General features: G+C 37.1%; 1 protein-coding gene across 7 annotated transcripts in view; it reads right to left on the bottom strand.

Annotated features, from left to right (window-relative positions):
- Positions 1-23,879, bottom strand: part of TAF2 (TATA-box binding protein associated factor 2) — a 92,401-nt gene extending 68,522 nt beyond the window's left edge. For all 7 annotated transcript variants that reach the window (XM_078072064.1, XM_036080364.2, XM_036080365.2 and 4 more), the window contains exons 1-6: positions 23,512-23,879; positions 23,038-23,092; positions 13,758-13,918; positions 4,094-4,212; positions 2,691-2,832; positions 1,206-1,437 (exon numbers count right to left, since the gene is read on the bottom strand). In XM_078072064.1, coding sequence (XP_077928190.1) covers positions 1,206-1,437; positions 2,691-2,832; positions 4,094-4,212; positions 13,758-13,918; positions 23,038-23,092; positions 23,512-23,594 — 792 coding nt within the window. In that variant the 5' untranslated portion in view covers positions 23,595-23,879. The remainder of the gene's footprint in view (positions 1-1,205; positions 1,438-2,690; positions 2,833-4,093; positions 4,213-13,757; positions 13,919-23,037; positions 23,093-23,511) is intronic.
- Positions 23,880-24,036: the final 157 nt, after the last annotated feature.

Raw genomic sequence — 24,036 nt, 5'->3', positions numbered from 1 at the left:
CTATTCATCAGAAAAAGATTCATGTTTAGAAAAACCTACATGACAGCAAATCTGATAATAAAGTAAAAACTATCTACTTGAGACAGAGAAAGACTAAGTGGGCTCTAAGTATTCAAGTAAAATACTTCTTAACTATCATTTACCTTTCTCCCATCCAACAGCTTCGAGTGGGGAAAAAAAAATCTTCCAAAATACAAAGTAGGTACTAATCAAATGTTGATTTAACAGCTAACCACTTACCAAAGATAATAAAATTCTCTGCCAATCTTATCAGCGAATATACTTTTAAGAGTCATTATCAAGCCAGCAAAAGCAAAACCATTCGTAAGATATCCTGAATATTTTCCATAAGTGACTTTATAAATCTTGTGAATTTCAGGAAAGCAAATATAAGAACAGACTGAGGAGCTTACTGGGTATCGACTAAACCTAATTGCCCTCAATTTTTGCTCGCATAACAGAAATACCATTGAGACATACATGGTCACATGTATATCTTAGCTTTAAACTAAGAAATAAAAAATCTAAAATTGAAAATGTTAGGGACCAAGAGTAAATAAAAAGAGATTCATTCAAATGTTACTTTAAACAGGTACAGAAGTAGAGAGGGTCAATAACCAATACATCACTTCCTAAACACCAGAAGTCTCATCCTTAGGGAGGCCTGAAAGCACTAATTGGTCTGCCAATTAATATACGATTTATGGCAAGATATGGGATGGAAGAAAACTGCAAGAAGCCTTCATGAGTGTGCTGACTAGAATTCTAAACTCAGCTTCAGCCTTATCTTTCTTCCTCTGTATATGCTGAAGTGAGAACAAATCTTGTTCTTTAATTGTGAAATTGTAATATTTCAGATTCCAGAGATGGGACTATAACATTCATAAACATATGCCAAACAAAAAGAGGACACTAATACAAAGTATTTATATAAATCAACTCATATTCTAATCAAGGTACACTTGAAACTCCTTTGGAACTCCAAACTCTCTGTTGAAAAAAAATTTAAAACTTTAATATAACATTTTGAAAGGAATTCAAGAATTCAAATCATTAAATATATCAGATAAGGAATCCTTTTCTCTCTAGTGATATTCTGGATAATTGAAAGAAGAGTTAGGAAAAACTCAGTATTTCATTACTATCCTTCCTTTTATTGGGGGTGAAAGGCTGGGAGGAGAAAGGAGCAAGAAGCTATGACTTACCTCATGCATATACGGATCTACAAGTATTTCAAAAGGTCCAATGGCCAAAGAGATATTTGATGCAGCTGTTGGAATGGTAAGCATGTAATGGAAGGTCTTCTTTCTCATATCATGGGTATACACTGTCTCCACCAAATCTCCATTGGAAACAGCCACCATTGCGGCATCTACTGTAAATTCTAATTTCCATGTACATAATTCAGAGTATGAATCAACACACGGGAACCAAAATCTAGGAAAAAATATCAACAGCATAAAAAAAAAAAAATAGTGAAAGTGTAACCTACGTTGTTTCCCCCACTTATAAGTTATTCTAATGTTTACAGAATATGTGCGAAAAGAAACTTCAGCTATTTGCCTACTGAAGCTTTTTACTGTGTAACTTGAAAGAATCTGATTAAAGATAGAAACTTTTCGCCAAATATTATTTGACAATATGAAGAAAATATATCGTATGATACTGCCAGTTCAAATACTCAAAAAAGAGATAAGCAATTCTTAGCTTTGAATTTTTAACTTAAAAATTATTTTCACTTGCATATTCATAATAGTCAGTTTTTATGCAGTATTCATTTCCAGAAACTAAAAAACCTTATAATAAAGTTTAAAAGAACACAATATTCAGAATCTGATCCATAAGTTAGAGAATTGTTTTGGAGAACGGGATGCACTGTATTAATTCAAATAGTGCTAGTAAAGCCAGACCTAATATTTCTCAAACACTTTCCTTCAAGATCAGGTTTTACTACCTGCCAGGGTCTGTACCTGATACTGTAACACAAAGAAGTGTAAGACATCATCCTTGGCTTGAAAGAGTTAATAATCTGAAGAATATTAATAACAATCTGAAGAGACTATGCATACTATAATATTTCAATAACTCAGAGTGAGCTATTGAGCTCTGGGAATGAACTACAATTATACACAACAATGAAGGTAAATCTCACTACCATACTGTTGAACTTTTTTGTTCAGATATAAAGAGCATAATGCATAATTTCCATTCATATAAAGTTCAAAAGCAGGTGTAATTAAGCTGTGGTATTTTAGAAATCAGAACAGTGGTTAACCTTGGACAGGAGGACATCAGATGAGCAAGTAGTGAATGGAAATGGGTAGAAGGGGGGATTCTACAATGCTGGTGATGTTTTTTTTCTTGATGTGTGAATTACATAGGTTTGTTCACTTGTGAAAATTCAGTGAACTTTTACTTACAGTTTGTGTAATTTTCTGTATGCTATTTTACTTCAGTATAAAGTTAAAAAATAAAGAATTGAGATGATTTTAGAAGTCTCTTTTCTGAGAAGGAAAGAGAAAAGGAAAGACAGGACTGAGAAGGAATGACTAGTGGAACAAGATTCAGAAGAGGTAAATCTGAGGATCAAGCTCACACTTCTCATTTTACACTAAACACATGTATTGCATATACACAGAAAAAATGCAACTGAAAAATGAAATTAACTGAAATATATAAGAATAATCTACCTTGTGGAATTTTGATACCCACAAGAGAAAACGTGAGCACCTCTCTCTGCCATACTTCCCTCAACACTGGGTACCACAAAATGAAGACCTCCTTTTGGCTGATCCAAAGAAAAATTGATGTGTATCTTTAGGACCTTTAATTCTGCAACAAATAAATATATACATACATTGATATATAAATATATAATTGAGTAACAGTGGTCTATATAATAAGGGCAAAGACTTACACTAAACATAAAATGGGAATCAAAGCTCAATTTTAAATGAAAAACTACACTACTTACCCTCGTTTAGGCTCTCACCTTCTCTCCACAATAGCCTGCCTCCACTGATGTCCTTACTTCCACTCAATTCTAGTCACTGCTAGCTGTGTTCTCCCAAAATATGGCTCAAGTCATGCCCTATCCTCCTCCCAACATTTCTGACAATGCTATACTGCCTAAAGAAAAAAGTTCAAAACTAGATTCAATGCAAAACTTGAAAAATAAGGACTTAAAAAGCCTCCCAGATTGTTAACCCTAGTTGACTTTGGAGAGTAGGAAGAAGGGGTGAGTGGGAAAAGCTACCTGAGAATTTATATAATGCATTATTTATTATGTTATCTTTGATTTCTCCATAACAAATACATGTTGCTTTCATAAGATTAAAAGGTTTCTTTTAATTTCCCTCAAAACACTACAACCATATGGACTACCTCCAATCCCTGAACATGGAATGATAGCCTTCTACGCCTGTCCCCTAAATTGGGCAACTCCCCTCAAGAAAAATCCCCCCCAAACACATAAACTCTTAAAAAAAAAAGCAAAAGCAAAACAAAAAGTCCTTTACTTCTTTATCGTGGTTATAGGCTAAATAAAGATAGGCAAGTTATATATAGTAATTATAATGGCTGTGACTTTATACAAGAGAAAATGAAGGTTTAGAAATAATAAGACAGTGTGTGCTCAAAAGTGCAGAACACAGAACCCTATGTTCTAACACTGACTCAACTACTAATTAGTGACCTTCAATAGGTCACTCACTGTCTGGACTTCAGATTACTCTTCTATAAAAGGAAGGAATTGAACCAGGTGATTTTTTCGGATTCTTCCTGCTATGAAATGCTGTAATTCTAAACGGCTTTGACACTGCACGGGTTCTCAACTCTTGACAAATTGTTCGAACCATCCAATTTTTTTTTATAACTTTCACTTTAAAAACAACAGTGAATGGGTTGTTTTGTCACAGCCCTTAATTGCTATTTTCCTATTAACCAGTGATTCTTAAGAAATAAAAGAGCTTCCAACTTCTGTATATTTCAACTTAATAATTTATAATTATGACATTAATTTTCATGTAAAAGTTTTCAGTCACTGAGTCTAACATGATTTCACTGTGCAGCCAATGTATTTTTGGTCTTTTACCATCAATGTGTTTCCATAACTCTGATGGAACCTTAATGCAAAGCTCTCCATTTCCTGCATCAGGATCCACAGCACTAACTGCAGCTGCATAAGCATTGGAAAAATAATTTAGGTTTCTCCTGGAAAAAAAAACAAAAAGAGAGCCTGTTTTAATAAGCCAAACATTTCACCAACTATTTTCTTAAATATTTGGTAGCATTTGTTAAGTATTATATCATTTCATGTAATCTACGAGAATATTTTTAGCCAAGTAACTATTACTCTACCTACCCATCATGATGAAACCTATTAAATAATAAATACAATGTCATAGATAGTCTACTTGCCAATGTTATGGAATTATTATGATTATCATATCCTTCATTAATTTTGGAATGCCAAAGCCACCATACCTTCCTGAAAGAAGTGAAAAGAATGTATGTAGAATTATTAATAATTAATGAATAATTATTCTTTATCTGGCAAAAATTTCAATGGATTCACAGCTCTACGATCTGACAGAAATTAAGATGTTTAAAACAAGTTAGGATGGGTATCAAGTCCTTAAAATGTAATACTGCTTACCTTCACTCACAAGTGCCTGACAATATAAGCTTAAGGAAGGAGGGAAACTTTTGGCTGCTTCACTGTTTTATCTCCTATATGCCAGGGGGCTACTCAATATTTGTTCAATAGTTACTTAGCCTTATTTCCCATTAGATGAGAACAACACAGAGAAGTCTTATGGAAACATTAAAACATTGTTCCCATCCAATTTTCTATTTCACTAGAAACAATATATATGTGTGTAATTCACTAAATACACTCACACACACACACACATATATATATATATAAGTACACACACACACAGATCTCCTTCCATTTACAATGGGGTTATGTCCCAATAAACCCATCATAAATTGAAAATATTCTAAGTTGAAATGCATTTAATACACCTAACCTACCAAAATATCATAGCTTAGCCTAGCCTACCATAAATGTGTTCAGTACACTTTCAGTAGCCTACCATTGGGCAAAATCATCTAACACAAAGCCTATCTTATAATAAAGTGTTGAGCATCTCAAGTAATTTATTGAGTACTATACCGAAAGTGAAAACTAGAATGGTTGTATGGACAAGAATGGTTCTAAGTATATAGACTGTGAAGCCTCGTGATCACATGGCTGACTGGGAGCTGCGGCTCATGCACAGCTCCACATAGGTACCACATACTGCTAACCCAGGAAAGTAATCAAAATTCAAAGTATGGTTTCTACTTATCACCACCTTTGCGCTATCATAAAGTTAAAAAACCACTAAGTCAAACCGTCCTAAGTTGGGGACCATCGTACACATATTACATTTCCTCACTGAAATCAGTTAAAGGAATACTGACAAAATGGATAAAAGAAAAAAGACAAGGAATGATATAACAAGAAAATGAGATGAAAGACAACCCCATGAGCCATATTCTTGTTGTGCACCTTTAGGTTTATCATTCTGCCACTAGATGAATCCACAAAGTTAGTTACATTTCACTAGCTTAAAAAAATTTTAACTAATTAAAAGACAAAATTCATATACTGTACAGAGTGATTATAAGAAAAATAAAATGGGAAAAGCCATTAAAGAAAACATTAAAGTTATACACTCGGAACCTGACAGAGGCCATCCCTCTCCCATTTCCATCTCTCTGCTAACTAGGAAGGATGTATTAACTATAGCTTTTAACCACTACACAACATGACCTTCTGGAAGCACTTAAACAGACTTCTCAATAATTTTAACTATTTCGGGACACGTGGGTGGCTCAGTTAGTTTAGTGTCTGCCTTTGGCTCAGGTCATGATCCCAGGGTCCTGGGATCAAGTACCGCATCAGGCTCCCTGCTCAGTGGGGAGCCTGCTTCTCCCTCTCCCACCCCCCTGCTTGTGCACTTGCTCGCCCTCTCTGACAAATAAATAAAATCTTAAAAAATAATAATAATAATTTTAACTATTTCTTCCTGTCAGATAAATATGGAAAATGTGTAAAAACTATAGGATCACACTAAAATGAATAAATCTGTGTTTTCACATACCATCTATTTTTTTTAAATATCATACAACAAAAGCAACTCTTTTTCCTTTGGTATATAGTTCTGTAAATTCTTACACCTTTGTAACCACTACCACAATCGGGATATAGAACAGGTCCATCATCCCGAAGAGTACCTTGTGCTATGCCTTGTGTCAAATAAATGGGAGTCATACAGAAAGCAACCTTGTGAGGCTGGCTTGTCTCACTCAGTATGTCTTTGAAATTCACCTCAGGCATTACATGTATCAATAGTTTGTTCCTTTCTACACTGAATAGTATTTCACGGTATAGACTGGACCACAGATTATTTACTGTTTGTTCATTCAGCCACTGAAGAACATGTGGGTTGTTTCCAGCTTTTGGCTATCACAAATAAAACTGCTATGAACAACTGTATATTGTTTTTCATGTGAATTTACTTTTCATTTTTGTAGTACAAAATACCCAAGAGTGGGACTGCTGAGTCAGATGGTAAAATATGTTTAGCTTTGTAAGAATATGCCAAACTGTTTTCCAGAATGGCTATACCATTCCACATTCCCACCAACAATATATAAAAGTGCCAGCTGCTTCACATTCTTGCCAGCACTTAGTTAACATACCATCTAATTTTAAAGGCTACTTTGTAATTTCTTGCAATTTCTTTTCAATAAAATTTCAAAAACATGAAATATGAAAGATAGTTGAAGAAACCTGTAATTTCCCCCCCAGTTATCTGTGAAATTCAGAATTCTCAGAAATTCTGAGAAATCAGAGAATATTCAAAGGGTGAGAATGGTAACAAACTTGGAAAGAGTTTTAGATGAGGAAAGGTTTAAAGTATTGAGATTCCGTACACTGGAAAGGGGAAAACAATATTTAATTAGGATAAAACAATATTTAAATGGATAAGTTTGTGAATATTATAGCAAAACAAACTGTAGTTTGATGTAATAAAGAACTTTCTAGCATTCAGTAATAATGAAAGGGGTGCTTTAAAATATAGTGAGTTCTCCAGAGCTAGAAGCATTCAAGCAGAAGGTGAAATAGTATAGGAAAAATTCTTGTTGAAATTTTGACTAAATCAACTTTAATGTCACTTTAATGTTACTCCAACCACAACTTAATCCCAAGCAATACTACTAAACAATCATTACATAAAAAGCCAAATTTAAACATTACATATTAGACCACTCAGTTTTTTTATGGGAAATTATTCTCACTTAATCTCATTTCCTGAGAAAAGGTAAAGTGGTCCAAATAAAATGGTGAGTCATTGTAAGTGGAATCTATTGGAAAGTCAGTTATGAGGAACAATCTTCTCATGGTTTAGATTTCAGTGTTTCTTTTCATAATATGAATCAAATATGTTTTCATAATAACCTCATTAAAGCCAAAAATCACAAGGCAAGATTATAATAAGTGTTTTCAATTTTCAGAAAAATAGTGACTGCAAAATATTAATACGTCCTTGCCCTGTAACCACCACCATCCCCAACCTCCAGTTCCCAATCCCTATCCCCTCCTCAAGGAAACAAAGCTTAGAGAGACAAGTAATGTTGTAGGAGATACTGAAAAACTAGTAAATTAAGGTAACCAAAAGAATTTTCTCCAAGAACCTATTATAAACATTCATATTAAGATAATCGGTTAATTCTTCGTCAATAACATATACTTCTTAAAATTACAGGCACAGATTTTGCAAAACTTAAGATTCAATTATTTGTAAACTTTTTCTCTATTTTAAAAAAAAATCATGGAAGTGCAATGCATATCAGAAAAGTATATACACTCTAAATGTACAGCTCAAATTTTCACAGAACAAAAGCAGCCAGCATGCACGTCAAGAACAGAACTTTACCAGCCTCTCAGAAGCCCTCCTGTAATAACTAACCAAGCCCCACTTCCCACCACCAACGGTTACCCAGTATTCTGACATCTAACGTGATAGATTAACAAGTTAATAGACATTCTCTTGTGTCGGACTTCTTTTATTCAATTAAGTCTGTGACATCCAGACATACTACAGCATATAGCTGGTGGTCATTCATTCTTGTTACTGTTTAGAATTCCAAAGGTGTGAGAACATACCACAATCTACCTTCTACCACTGATGAGTCTTTAGGTAATTTCCAGTTTTGACTATTATAAATGCTGCTGTGAACACTTTTGTACATTTTTTGGTGAACATATGAACACATTTCTATTGGGCATATACCTAGGAGTAAGACCTACACTAATCATAGAGTATGCATATATTCAAACTCAATTTACATTTCTATTAGCAGTGTTTGAAAGTTCTAGTTACTCTACATCCATGTCTTGGTTTCTCTTCTGTCTTTGGTTTTGACAGTTTGTACACAGAAAAAATAAATAAGCCAGCCATGAGGAAAACCCATTTTCCAAAAGAGAAACCAATACCCAAATCAATAAAGATGACTTTTTAGAAATAATCAAACTACATTTGATATGATACTGTGAAATAAGGTTGCTTGGAGAAAACTGTACCTGAACAGGTTTTTCTATGAAAAAAATCTAGGGGATTTCCCTCAACCTCAAACTTGAATGAACTACTCAAAGTAGCCATTTGTCTAAAATTAACAATACAGGAAACAAATGTTGGTGAGGATGTGGAGAAAGGGGAACCCTCTTACACCACTGGTGGGAATGCAAACTGGTGCAGCCACTCTGGAAAACAGTACAGAGGTGCCTCAAAAAGTTAAAAATAGAACTACCCTATGACCCAGCAACTGCACTACTAGATTTGAAGGGGTACACACACCCCAATATTTATAGCAGCATGATCAACAATAGCCAAATTATGGAAAGACCCTAAGTGTCTATCGACTGATGATGAACGGATAAAGAGATGTGGTGTATATATACAATGAAAAAGAATAAAATCTTGTCATTTCCAACAACATGGATGGAACTAGAGTGTATTATGCTAAGCAAAATAAGTCAGAGAAAGAAAAATACCATATGATTTCACTCATATATGGAACTTAGGAAACAAAACAAATGAATATATGGGAAGGGAAAAAAAAGAGAGAGAAAGAGGGAAGCAAACCAAAAGAGACGCTTAACAATAGAGAACAAACTAAGGGTTGATGGAAGGAGGTGTACAGGGGATGGGCTAGATGGGTGATGGGTAGTAAGGAGGGCACTTGTTCCGATGAGCACTGGGTGTTCCATGCAAGTGATGAATCACTAAATTCTACTCTTGAAACAAATATTACACTGTATGTTAACTAACTAGAATTTAAGTAAAAATTTGGAAGAAAAAATCAAAACAAAACAAAACCGAAGTAGCCATCTGTGAAAGGCTAATGTATTTCAAGCTATAGAAATACTGAATAACAGATAAGGACAAAATGGCTCTACTGTTATGCATCTATCAATTAATCCAAATAGGAAGGACTAGATCTAGTTCCAGGGCTACCACATTTAAGAAAAAACAATGCCAAATCAGAAAATAGTCAAAGGGTGAGAATGGTAACAAATTTGGAAAGAGTTTTAGATGAGGAAAGGTTTAAAGTATTGAGATTCTGTACACTGGAAAGGGGAAAACAATATTTAATTAGGATAAAACAATATTTAAATGGATAAGTTTGTGAATATTATAGCAAAACAAACCGTAGTTTGATGCAATAAAGAACTTTCTAGAATTCAGAAATAATGAAAGGGGTGCTTTAAAATATAGTGAGTTCTCCAGAGCTAGAAGCATTTAAGTAGAAGGTGAAATAGTATAGGAAAAATTCTTGTTGAAATTTTGACTAAATCAACTTTAATGTTACTCCAACCACAACTTAATCCCAAGCAATACTACTAAACAACTGGCAGTGAGGCATCGTGGCTGAGTTAAAATATAAAACTATCTTAAATAAAAAAAACTATCTTAATGTAAAACTTACTTAACCATAATCAGTAAGGGAATCACCTACTTCTATATATTAATAAAATAGCCACATTTAAAACCTCTAGGTAGTAGAAGTCTGTATTAAAATAAAGGACCCACAAAATCTTTTTTTAAAAAGTAGCAAAAAATAAAATTAAAAAACAGCAATTTAAAAAAATCAACCCCAATTACTCCAAAAATTATTCTAATCACTAAACAGCTATTTCATTTATATCTCAAGACTGGTCATTTCTACTTCCCATTCCTTAGCGAAAATGAACACAGGAGACAGGAATTAAACTGATGCTTGGAACTCTGGAACACTGAAGCTTTTCAAGCAAAATAAAAAAGACCTTCTCAAAGTGGCAAAGCCTATCTAGGGAAGGAAAAGAAACAAAGGAGAGACGTCAGCCACTGGTAGGCTATCCACAGAAAGAGCTTCTCTGGCAAAGACTATATTTATTTTATTCTAAGAAAAATATAGCAAAAAAAAAAAAATAAAGGAAAAAAAGAGAACCAAAAAGCCGTAACAATATATAAGATTCAAACACAAAATATACTTAGAGAAAGTGGTGTAATTATTTCACTGGCAGACAATAAGCCAAAAAAAAAAAAAAGAGTGAGAGAGAGAGATGGAGTGAGAATGTGCCTTATCCATGTAACATAACAAACAGGGTTTTTAATTGCTAGTACGGGTAATTTAATAACTCAGCTAACACTTAGTTGGGTAAAATAGGCAGAAGTAGTAATGTCTTTTAGTCTTTTATCTAAATGTTTCCCTTCCTTCATTCTCCCTGCAGTTCAAAGGTACTGAATCTCAACCAAGGTAAGCACACACTTTCCATTAAAAATAGGAGGGCCTGGCATCTTAACTTTAAAACAAATAAGAAAATGTGATGAAGTAGTATATTACTTCTTTGAATGTTAGGGCATTCTTGTATGTATTAAAGATCAAATTTTATCACAGAATTTAATTTTCAATCTCAAAACTGCTATACTTAATTTCTGTTTCAGCTTTAGTGTAAATTTTATTGGTTTATGAAAGAAAGTTACTTTAGAAACAAAGGTAACAGAAGTATCCAGGGACCACAACACTAAAGACCTTAACTATCTGCTTTCCCAAAGTTCTCTAAAAATAATGTCATCCAGAAGAGATATTTTCCACATCTAACTTCTAAGGAAAGCAGTATTTCTTCTGAATAACTGGTATGCTTCTATCTTGTGTCTTATCAATCATATAAACAATAGTGTTTCCCTCTTTGGTATGGCAAACAGAAATACCAAACCCAAATCTACAGTTTTCCCATAGTAACTGTGCCATAACTTAATAGTGTGTGCCCACTATCCTATGCTTTTTCACTCTTCATTGTAATTTCATTAGCTACTTTTTAAAACTGTTATCTAATAAAATTCTGAAATCAATCTCAAATCCCTTTTTAAAGAAACCAGATAATAAAAACCAGCAAAAAATAAGTAATGTCTTGTCTCTTAAAAAGTAATCAAGATTCTAGTGCTTGGCAGAAAAGCAGGGGTAGTGAGCAAGTATTTGCTAAGTGACCATGGCTAACAGAGCTCCGGTTCTGACTCAAAAGATTAAAGTATATTCTATCTTTCCCAATTTCCTAAAGTAACCTTTGAAAGGATTCCCCTTTATAACTTCCTTTTCTTTCTTTATAATGCTATAAGTGATAAAGCATCTTCCCTATTACTAGAGAAAAATTTTAGGGGCTAGGGTCACCGCAAAACAAACATGGCAAAAGTAAGGCTTGCTTCCTCAGCAGCTGTGGGATCCACTGTTCCTGTCATTGCACTGTCACTGATTATATTCTGAAACCTGAGCAGCAACAACAGGTAAAGCAGATGTGTGAACAACTGGCAGATGGAGAGGCTTCTTACCCTGTCATCAAATGCAGAGTTCTAGTGTCAACTGGGTAGCTATTCTGGACTTTAGGAAGGCAATGGCTTCTCTACCTGCTCTTTTACAGGTGCCTTTTCCTTTCATTAGTGGGGTATATTTACTTCTCCAAAGGCAGGTCTTTTTTTTTTTCTGGGGGAAAGAGGATGCAAATGATTTCGTAATAAGTGTTTTTATATGAGTTCTACAAGCATGGCTGAAAAAGCAATGTAATTTCAACAACTACTCATCTTTGTGAAATGGGAAGTTACAGAAGCAATTCAGAGATTCCCTGAATTCTTCCAACAGCATTTCCTTTCCTCTTCCCTGAGTTGGAAAGATTCTGAACCAATGATAATTGGAACCAAAAATACGTCTGAAGAGAAGCCTCCTTTCTCAACCCTTCTAATCTCTTAAGGCACTGGTTCTTAGGCATTAGCCTCGGTCAGAATCACCTGGCACACTAGTTAAAACACAAACTGCAGGACTATATCCCCAGTTTCTGATTCAGGAGATCTAAGCCAATTCATGGTAATCTACATTTCTTTTTTTTCTTCTTTCAAGGATTTTATTTAAATTCTAGTTAGTTAACAGATAGTATAGTATTAATTTCAGGAGTAGAATTTAGTGATTCATCACTTGCATATAACACCCAGTGCTCACTACATCAAGTGCCCTCTTTAATACCCATCACCCACTTACTCCATCCCCCCACCACCTCCCCTCCAGCAACCCTCAGTTTGTTCCCTATTGTTAAGAGTCTTTGATGGTTTGCCTTCCTCTCTGTTATTATCTTATTTTTTTCTAACAAGGTTCCAGGTGATGCTAATGCTGCTTGTCTGGAAATCACACTTTAAGAATTGTAGCCTTAAGGCAATGTTATACATCAAGAGGAGTTAAAATACCATCTTGACTAAAAAAGAGTTATAATGAAATTTTGGCACCCTACCCCAAAACAGAGAATCATAATACAATCCCATGCTATCTAAACTTTGAAAAAACAAGCGCCCTCAAATGGAGTTGACAGTACTTAACACAAATGTTACTGGGCATAATGAAGTAAAGTACTAAGTGCCTTAAAAACAGTAAGTAATCCTATTTGCCTAAGGAAATAATTCAAAGGAAAATAAACTGATCTGTGCCAAAATATTCACTCAACATTACTTACGATCTCAAAAGCTGGAAATTATACAAATGCCAAACAACTGGAAAACGACATGCAAACTATAGAATACTGAGTAAATGGAATATTACCTGACCATAAAAATAACAAAGTGAAGCATATCATATGTGGAAAAGTGGAGACAAAGTACTTAAATGAAAAAAGTAAAACACAAAACTGATCACAACATGTTTAACTGATAAAAAACAGAAGTAACCTCAGTAGATGCAGTATTTATTTAAAGTGAAGGAAAGGGGTATTTAAAACACAATATTTTTATGAGATACTCTAAAACAGTCTAAAGTAAAGTAGTCTCTGGTCTAAGGATTACAGCAAGCACCTAACCTACTAAGATTACATTTAATATTTACGAAGTATTTTTTAAAAAACATTAAAAGTAGGAAAATGGTTAAAATTTATTTAGAATTCTCAGATAATACTTCTTTAAAGCTAGTTTGAAGAAAGGAAACTGAGTAACTTACTATGTTGGGCAGAGCTAGTAAAATTTCTTGAACCAAATGTGCAGAGTGGTAAAAGAGAAATTATAATTAGGAAAAAACTGGGATTCAGAGTCTAATAATAATCTAAGAAAAATCTGTTGAAAAAATTAATCCAATAATATGGGGAAAATACAGCTGTTAAGAAATATCAACTAAAGTACAAAACTTACTGTTTTGATTCATTGTGACAGACTTCCAAGGTTGGGTCATTATAAATAAAAGCAGCTTCTAAATCATTTATCCTTACTCGGTATATTCTACACTGTTTGCTGTTCAACTTGATTCTATTCAAGTTTGCAACTGTAGGAAATATAGTCAGTTCCACGAATCCCTGCAAAAAATAAAGAATAATATAAATAATATAAAGAATATAAAGAATAACTTCATTATAATTAGGATTGATAGGTTTTAGAATATATTTCTTTTTATTTCTACTACTTACACTTACTTGTACTTTTATTTCTACTATTTATACTACACTTCAGAGACAGAATCTCAAATAGCTACATACATACAAAAGCTCTCCAAGTATCTTCATTTCAAACATTATGTTCTAAAGAATGAACAGGTGTGAATTATAAATACTTTATCTTCTTGGTGATTCATGTTCACTATCACACTATCAGTGAAAATTAGACCTTCTTCTAGAAGAAAAGTAAAAGAACTCACTACTCTCAAATTCAAGAATTTCCAGACAGACTGGAACTCAAACAGGGAAGAAAGAAAAAAAAAAAAAATGACAGAGCAGAAAGAGAATCAAAACCAGGTTGGTGAGTGAAAGAATATGGCCCTCCAAAATGGGAATCAAATGAGAAAGATGGGCCATTGGAACATGGCATCTATGTCCAGTGACTTTACTATCGTGGGTAAAAAAACTGATGTACTCAAAATGTGAAATATGGGAGGGCATGAAATAGTAGCATTTCAGGGGCTGCAGAGTGAACAGGAAAATTTCAGAAGCTGCAACAGGAACAGCTAAGATGAAATGAGGCAGCAACACAGAGGGCTAAAATATAACAATTATAATGGCTACTATTTAGTGAGCACTACTATATGCCAGCTATTACACTAGATACTTCCTATATTCTCCCTAATCCCACTAACAACTGATAAAAATACTACTTTATACTTTTCACAGATAAATTAACAAAGTTAAGAAAACCATATAATTAGTAAGTGGAGTACTGACATTCAAACCCACATCTAAATGATTCCAATGGAGTCCTACTATGCTGTTTCTCGTACAAGGTTTTAAATAATACACAAGAAATTTTTTATAACATTCAGCACAACTGCTCAAAAGTCTAGAGATTCTGCAGCCCTGATCCCTCTAATTCCCAATATGAAGAGAGCCATACATCCTTAAATTATACTATTTTCACAGATCTATGTGGTAGCAAATGAGAACAGAAAGAGCAGAAGCCAAAATACTGTAGATGAAAGCTGTGTTTAAAGGTGTAAGGTGTAGGGCGCCTGGGTGGCTCAGTTGGTTAAGCGACTGCCTTCGGCTCAGGTCATGATCCTGGAGTCCCGGGATCGAGTCCCGCATCAGGCTCCCTGCTCGGCAGGGAGTCTGCTTCTCCCTCTGACCTTCCCCCCTCTCATGTGCTCTCTCTCTCTCTCACTCTCTCAAGTAAATGAATAAATAAAATCTTTAAAAAAAAAAAAAAAAAAAAGGTGTAAGGTGTAAACTATTAGCAATTGGCGGGGAAAAGACCAAAATTCTCTTAATTAGCCTACCAGCAATCCAATGACCAATCTATATAAACAAGCTTGGATCAGCTCAAAGACAGTAAGCAGAATCAAGACAACAGCAAAAGTGAACTATAATAGAAAAGATTATGGAAAGTGCTTTAAGTCAATAGTTAGCTACATGGCTGGGACATAAGAACAGGATTTGGCTTTCTGGACTAAGGTTAAAAATGAGAGAACAGTGAATGGAATGTATTTCATGAAGACAGAGAAAGCCCAGTCTCCTTGTATCATCAGGTCTCTGACACCACCTAGAGCCCTAACCTGTATTTGCCTGCAACATTCGGATCCATTAACTTCCACAAGCCTCCAATCCCTGTCATCTTTGACCACTGGCATTATTGCAAGCCCCCCTGGTCACCTAAGCTCTCACTTAGTCTCTTCTCCTTCTTGCTCCATGTTCCCCCACACTGCACAGCTGACCATCTTCCTATCCTGTTCTAAATAATCTCTCTTGTGCCATTCAACTTTTTCAAAAACTCCTTCTATACCTTCTAGCTTTAGATAAAATGTCTCTTGAAATCCCTTTGACAAGAAGTTACTTATTCTTTCATTCACTATAAATTACGGGTGGGGAAAACAGGAGACCTCCTAGTTTCAAATGCTACTCTAGACCACTCGTAGGATTTTATACAGCATATGCTATAAGAGCAAGGGCAGTATAATGTCATCGTTAAATGTATGTTTTCTGGAGGTAAACTGCCTGTATTCAAATCCAAGCTCTACCACTTACCGAGTTAGTTACTCTAGCTGTCTTTTCCTCATCTGTAAAACAGGAATAATGACACTACCTACCTTCTGGTGGTCTGACAACTGAGCAATTTAATACATGGAAAGCACTTAAAATCATAGTGGACATCTAATAAATGCCTAAGACATGTTTTTATTATTCTTTTCTACTTCTTTTCCCACATGTTTATGCCATACAGGTCCACCACCCTCTATTCCTCTTCATTCCTATCTCCCAAATTCCCCAACATTCATCGTAGGCTCCTACTCTCCATTTCTAATCTCTGTCATCACTCTAAGTGATGTGAATGTAGATATATCTGACCCATGCAGTAACACTGCTTCAAAGTTCCTTGACCTTAATTCCTACAATCCTCACTTCTATTACAGGACAGCAATCAAGACCACACTCCAAAAGATGCATCATCACTGCTCATAATTACTCCCATGCTGACACTTTAAACTTGAGTGCCCATGATGCTTATCCATCTGCCTCTCTTGTTATTTCTCCCCGTCTTCCTGGTCAACCACATGAAGTCCTCCTATTCCTTGACCTCCTTCAGTTTCTTATACAATCCTTCTTCTCCATTTACTCAAGGTCCTTAATTTCAACCACTCTTCTGCCAACTACCAATTCTCTTGCCCTCCTGCTGCATGTAGCTATCTTTCCCTACTGTTTAAGAGTGATTCTTCCACTGGTCTACTGGAGGCCATTCTCTATAGTAGCCTCAAAAATCCCGCTCTATTAACTACCCTCTCCTATAATTACAATGCCTCCTCCCTACAGGATTTTTTCCTGTGCCTACAAACATGTACAAGTCTCACATATCGTTCCTTAAAATCTTGAGATCTATGTCACACTCAAATGAACTAATTTTTGCCCTCTTCCTGGAGGTATCATATCCAGATTCTGAAATGATAATTCCTGGAGTCCCAAAACCTTACCAGTCTACTAGTCATACTGGAAGTCTTTGGAGGTCAAGTACTAAAAAGGGTAACAGGCCAAGGCTATTTCAGAGTAGGACTCATGCTTATTTCCCCAGTCCCACAACACATAGTATATATTTCAGTAATTGACAAATCCCCATACTTGTTCTCTAACCAGCGCAGTGAGGAATATTATAGAAGGGCTAAGATAGTAAATCAAAGCAAGTAAACATCCCTTGGGGAACTGCAGAGATTCACGCCATCAAATATTTGAAAGATGTCTACTACATCTTCATTTAACTCAATTATTTGGCCAATACAAAAGTCGAGTAGGTTTTAGAGCATGATGGTGAATTATCACAGACCTGCCAATCACAACCACAGTTTCAGATGTAGTATTTTTATTGCAGCAAATCATCATAGCTCTTGGTAACTAGTATTGAAACTAATTATCAAGCAAACGCTTTTCCCCAATTCTTAACAGAAAAAAAAAAAAAATTATCAGACACGTTTCCTTCAAACAGCAGAACCTCTTCACTGTCACCTAATAACTAAAAGCTATACCAATTCTCCTGCTCAATCAGAACATAGTCCAAAAGTCTCTTGATTCCAAGACAGCCCATAAAGAATTACACGAGTATATTATATTGACAGCATTATGCTAACTGGACCTGGTGAGAAGGGAAGAGCAAGTTCTCCAAATGCTTTAATAAAAAACATATGGATGGCAGAGGATGCAGGTTAAATTGCATCAAAGTTCAGGGGCCTATCACATTAAAAAAGCTTCTAAGGTTCCAGTATTCTGAGGCATATGAAAATACTCCTTTCGGGGCGCCTGGGTGGCTCAGTTGGTTAAGCGACTGCCTTCGGCTCAGGTCATGATCCTGGAGTCCCTGGATCGAGTCCCGCATCGGGATCCCTGCTCGGCAGGGAGTCTGCTTCGTCCTCTGACCCTATCCCCTCTCATGTGTTCTCTCTCTCTCAAATAAATAAATAAAATCTTAAAAAAAAAAAAAAAAGAAAAAAGAAAATACTCCTTTCAAATGAAAGATAAGTTGCTTCATTTTGTACTTCCCACCAAAGTGGGGAGGGGAAGGAGGAAGGGACACAAAACTTGGTGGGCTTCTTTGAATTCTGGAGGCAATATACACATCTGGGCATACTGCTTACTAGGCAACCTATTAAGTTATCAGCTTTGAGAGGGGTCCAGACCAAGAAAAAGTTCTGCAACAGGTTCAGGCTGTTGCAGAACTTGGGCCTTCTGACTCAGCAGATCCAATGGCACTTGGGCCTTCTGACTCAGCAGATCCAATGGCACTGGAAATGTCCATGGCAGACAGAGGTGCTCTATAGACTCTGGCTTTTCCCAGTAGAATGACAGTGCAAATTCCTGAGGTTTGAGAGGAAGGCCACAAACTCTTCTATCACCAACTATATTCCATTTGCAAAGCAACTACGGGTTTGCTACTAGACCCTTCAGTAGAAACTCAATACATGACCATGGGACTCCCAAAGACTGTTACCTGAAATGACCATGATGTTATGGATATAAAGCTCTGAAAAATAAAACTGGGCACATGCAGCAGTTCTCCACTTTTAAATGGAGACAACACATCTGAGCCAGGCCCAAGCAGGTTCATAAAGTACAGGCAACAGCATGAGCAGGTGCTCAGAATCCAGTAAGACTTCCTTGCACTGCTTCTCTACCTCTCCCTCAATCTATACCTATGGTCTCATGGAGAGTTCCCTATGCTCAGCTAACAGAACAAAGCACAAGCCTGAATTAGGAGTAAGCACACAGGATGCTATCACCAGCTAGAAGTGGATAGGAACTGCCACTAGAATGCCACTGAAGTGTGGCCCTAGAGGAGAGTGGAAGAAAGTTCTACAGCTGGCAGAATGTTGGGAAATACATCTGGCTATACACTCTTTGTAGAAGTAGAGATGTCCTCAAGTATACAACTACACTGATCCATGGGCAATTGCTAATGGGTTGGTTAGGACCTTGGTAAGAACAAACTTAAAAGACTGAAAACAGGAAGATGGTAGAAGTGTACGGATGGATTTCTCAGAACAGGTACAATGTGAAAATATCCATGTTGTTATCACATAAATGAACATCAGAGGGCATCCACAGCAGAAAGGACCCCCCCCAAAACCAACTGGCAAGATGAAGTAGACATTGCAGACTCTTTCCCTAGTCACCCTACCCAATGAACAAAGTAGTCATAGTGGCAGAATAGAGGCTATGCATGAGCCCAACAACATGGTCTTCCCCCCACCCCCAGAGCACCAAGGATGATCTGGCTACCACCACTGCTGAGTGCCCACTACCAATAGCACAGGATCATACTAAGCATCCAATATGGTACTAGAAGGACCAGTCAGTCACTTGGTAGGAGAATGAGCACGAGACAGCTCACATCAAGAACATACCTGTCCTTACAAGAGCAGACATATTCTAGCTTTTCCCTCCCAAACCACAACATATTTATAGAAAACCTTATATATCAGTGTAGTACCTCATACATGCCTCTAACTAAGTGTACAGCGAAGTGTAGTGATGGGCTCTTACACACAAAATTTACTGGTTTTATCTTGTGCCCAACATCCAAAAGCGCTGGGATGATCAACTGCCGAAGGCTGTTACCGCATCAATTGAGAGACCTCTAAGAGGATGCTATTTTAACTAGTGGACAATATATAGGGTCATCTTTCCATAGCCAAAACAGATCTGCAAACCAAAAGGTAAAAGCTGGAGTGACTGTTCTATTATGTCAAAAAACACACTGAAGGAATTTTTGCTGTCTTTTTAACCTTGGTATGTTTGGCCAGTAGAAAAATGCATCCACCAGGGCACATAGTCATGGTTCCATTACGCTGGAAGCTGAGACTGTCCGTTGACCACTTTGGGTTGCTCATGCCACTAAACCATCAGGCAGAGAAAGAGGTCACTATACTGACTGGAATGGCTAATCCCAATTATCAAACAGAAACTCAGGTTCTGCTATACAGTACGGACAATTACATCCGCAGTCCAGGGGGATTCACAGGATGCCTCTTAGGGTTCACTTGACCAATAGTCCTAATCAATGGAAAAGTGCAACAACACGATAAAGGACAAGAAAGGATGCAGATCCTACAGGAATGAAAGTCTAGCTCAGACCCAACAGAAACGTCAGCAGAAGAAAAAGGAAAAATGGAATGGGCGGAATAAGGAAGCTGTGTTTACCAACTCTGGCCTTGACACCAGCTAAAGAAAGCAGGGGCTGTAGCAATTAACTTTCACATTCTCTTACCCACTTTTCTTGCCACTATTTTGGATGAAAGATAGTGGTGGTAGCTAATACTTTAGGTGGGAGTAGAGCTGAGCTGCCATATCCTCACATGAGCTCATGAGGTGAGGGACTCGCAAGCTTCCTAAAGGGTCAGGCAGTAAATAGGCTTTGTGGGCCTCACAGCCTCTGTCACAGGTACCTCAACTCTGCCAGCGTAGCTCCAAAACACTTTAGACAATATATAAATAAGTGGGTGTGGCTGTACTGCAATAAAACTTGTTACAAAAATAGGTACTCAGCCCTTGCCAACCTCTGCAACAGTGGATAAGACTTCATTCAGTTCCCTGTGTAGCTTCTCATCTCAACAAAAAACAAGAAAGAATGGTTTGGGGGCAAATGGGTAGACTATTCTAGATATTCTCCTTTTGCCCCTCCTAATCCACTCTCCATTCTATACCCCAGGAGTTATATTAACTGGCCACTAGCCCTGTAGCTTCCGGCTGGGCTGGTCAAATGGGAAGCATGAGGAGAAAACTGGAAGAGCAGAAGGAAAAGTGGGCGCATTACATCTATCCTTCCAGGTTCCTTGCTGCCCAGCTGAGGGAGGCAGTAGTTTCATTCTTTCACCAAAGGCCACACCTCCTATAAGGTGACTCTTTCCCACAGCTACTATAGTCTATTATACCCTAGTAACCACTTCCTTTATTCTTTCAGGTTTAGAAATGTTAACTGTTCCTTGTTGCCAACCTAGCGTGCCCCACCATCTCTTGGTTTCTCTTAACCTTGTTTGTTCTAAATAGTCCTTTTACAACTTTCCCTCAATTAACCTGTATGGATATGCAGCTTATTTCCTTCTAGGACCCTAATCCATTCACCATCCAACCAATTTTTCCAGTGGGAAACCCCCAAATCATTCACAACTCCTTCCTAACATTCTTAGTAAGAGTCATCTCAATTCCTTCCCATCTATTATTTCGGCAGGTGCAGAGGAGGTGGAGAGGGGGAACAACAGACAGAAAGGAGCTGCAGGTGACTCTTAGGTCATCCTTGATTAAAAAATGGCTCCATCACTTTCTAACTTTATGCCCTGAAGAAAGTTAGTCTCCAGTCTTTCAGCTGCTTTAATTTTAAAAATTAGGATTAAAATAGCATCTACTTCATGGGGTTTTTGTGATTAAGTGAGGTCACACACATAAAACCTTAGAAAAGTCTCATACATAGAATGTACTCAATAAACATTCACTATAATTCAATCACATCAACTCTATTTCTATACCACTTTCATTATTGTTATTTTCTTTCAGGGCTTCATCATTTCTCCATAAGATTATTACAGTAACTTAACTAAACTCCCTAATTCTCATATCTTCCCTACCTAATTACTACAACACAACACACCTAAAGTATCCTTCCATGAAGGACAAGGTAAATACAGTTGACCCTTGAACAACACAGGTTTGAACTGCACAGGCCCACTTATATGTGGATTTTTTCCTAATACAGGGCAGTAATGTAAATGTACTTTTTCTTATGATCTTCTTAATAACACGTTCTTTCCTTACCTTACTTCATTACAAGAATACAGTATATAATAAACACACAAAATATGCATTAATCTACTGTTCATGTTACTGGTAACACTTCTGGTCAACAGTGGGCTCTGAGCAATTAAGTTTTTGGCAAGTCAAAAGTTATACCCATATTTTTGACTGCGCAGGGAGTCGGGGCCCCTAACCCCTACATTGTTCAAGGGTCAGCCGTAATCATAGGCAGGGAATATTGATAGAGAAATTCCTTAAATAAGGAGATAGGACTTAGTGAACCTTCAAGGATTCTAAGATTCCTATAATAGGTTACTTTTTTATTTAACTGTACAGCTCATCTTGAGTAAACCACACATACAGGGGTAACAGTTCCAGAGGGAAGTTCAAGCCACCACCACCCCCCACACTGGCAAAAAAACAAAAAACAAAAACAAAAAACAAAGATAGCTCACTAAGATTTTGTCTCTTTAATACAGGTCCCCCCAAATTAAGTACTTAGGCAGCCAAGGACTGCCCCAGAATAGATTATATATGCAATCTATACACATCAAAGGAAAGGGGTGGTGTTTACAAGATTTCAAACACCTTACCTAAACCTTTACAAAGCAATGCTCCTAAATCAGGTCAGCCAAGAATCAGAAAACAAAACTGGCCTCTTAGCAGCCAAGTTGAGTCAGTGAGAGTGCTAACCTTAACTTTTTTCACAGAAGAAATTTCACTATGGGCTTATTCTTGTTTCATGCACAATTCTAAAATGCTTGGTAATACAGACTTTCATATTCCACAACAGATTAAACAGGATGTTTATCCAGAAACAAAAAAAAAGAGAGAAGGGAGACTTGAGGCAGTCAGTATAGCAGCAAGGCTATGCACCTTGGAGTCACACAGATCTGAATTCTAAATCTTACCTATTCTTGAAACATAGTCATTTGGCAGGGAAAAAAATTTTTTTTTTTTTTAAAGATTTTATGTATTTATTTGACAGAGACACAGCAAGAGAGGGATCACAAGCAGGGGGAGAGGGAGAGGGAGAAGCAGGCTTCCCGCCGAGCAGGGAGCCCGATGCGGGGCTCGATCCCAGGACCCTAGGACCATGACCTGAGCCGAAGGCAGACGCTTAACGACTGAGCCACCCAGGTGCCCCTGACAGGGAAGGTTTCTAAATATTGTAAAGGGTGTTTGAACTTGCTACTGCTTACAATTGTTGAGAATATACTTACCACAACAGATTTTCTCTGGAAGTTTATGTTGTGGATGCAGACAACCTGATGGGTTGTATATTCAAAAAGAAAAAGAAGATACTCCTATTATTAAATAAAAGCATAATTCTACCGAAGTGTAAGTAAGTTCTAAGCAGCTCACAATCATACTTTATGTTTTATTTTACATTCCTACTAATTAAGGTAACTGCATGTTTTAAATTTAGTAATAGCCACGAAAATAGATTTCTTTGTATAAAAATACGGCTAGGTACTTTCAGAAAAACACTTATTCACCTGCAAGGGACATTAAATCTGTGGAACAATACCGCCATTCAAAACCATACATACTGTCCTACAAACGGCATTTCCATCACGGTGAGTGGGCTCTAGTTTCCCACTACATTTCCCAGGCTCACCAAGGCAGCTTCAAGCAATCACAAAATATAATTAATAAAAACAAAAGCTAGGAAAGGAATACAAAAAAATACTTATAATTTATATGGCCTTGGGCTTTCAAAGCCCTTGTCTCCTTTCTTCCTGTTCATTCTGGCGGGCTCTAAACCAGTTGGCGGCATGAAGCGCTCCCACCGAGCTCGGCTTCCCCGTTTCCCGGGGGGCTGCGGGGTATCACCAGCCTCCGGCACCTCCCACTCCCCGCTCCCCAACGCTCCCGACAGTCATGCCCCGCGGCCAGGGCTCCCTCGGCGCCCACACCCCGCCGCCGCCTCAAACTTGCTCTCGCGACTCGGCTCCTTTTAGCCGTCTCCGGCGAGCTTGTTACGAAGATCCTCCTCTCAACAACCGCTCAAAGCCACAGACAGCCGACATCTTGCCTGTCACCTCTGACCTCTGGCGTCAGCGGAAGTGGGACGGCGGCGAGGGCGGGAGCCGGAAGTTTTGTCAGTGGGTGGGGCTCGCGCGATAATATGAGGGGTTTTTGCCTTTGCTTTTCCAGGCACATGCAATGGGAGACAACTGTTAAAATTAAGAAATATATAATGGTTTGCGAAGCGCGGG

The sequence above is a fragment of the Halichoerus grypus genome, chromosome 5 (genome assembly GCF_964656455.1).
Source record: "Halichoerus grypus chromosome 5, mHalGry1.hap1.1, whole genome shotgun sequence".
Classification (NCBI taxonomy): domain Eukaryota; kingdom Metazoa; phylum Chordata; class Mammalia; order Carnivora; family Phocidae; genus Halichoerus; species Halichoerus grypus.
The sequence above is the reverse complement of the archived record's forward strand: the minus strand, read 5'-3'. Positions and strand labels throughout refer to the sequence as shown.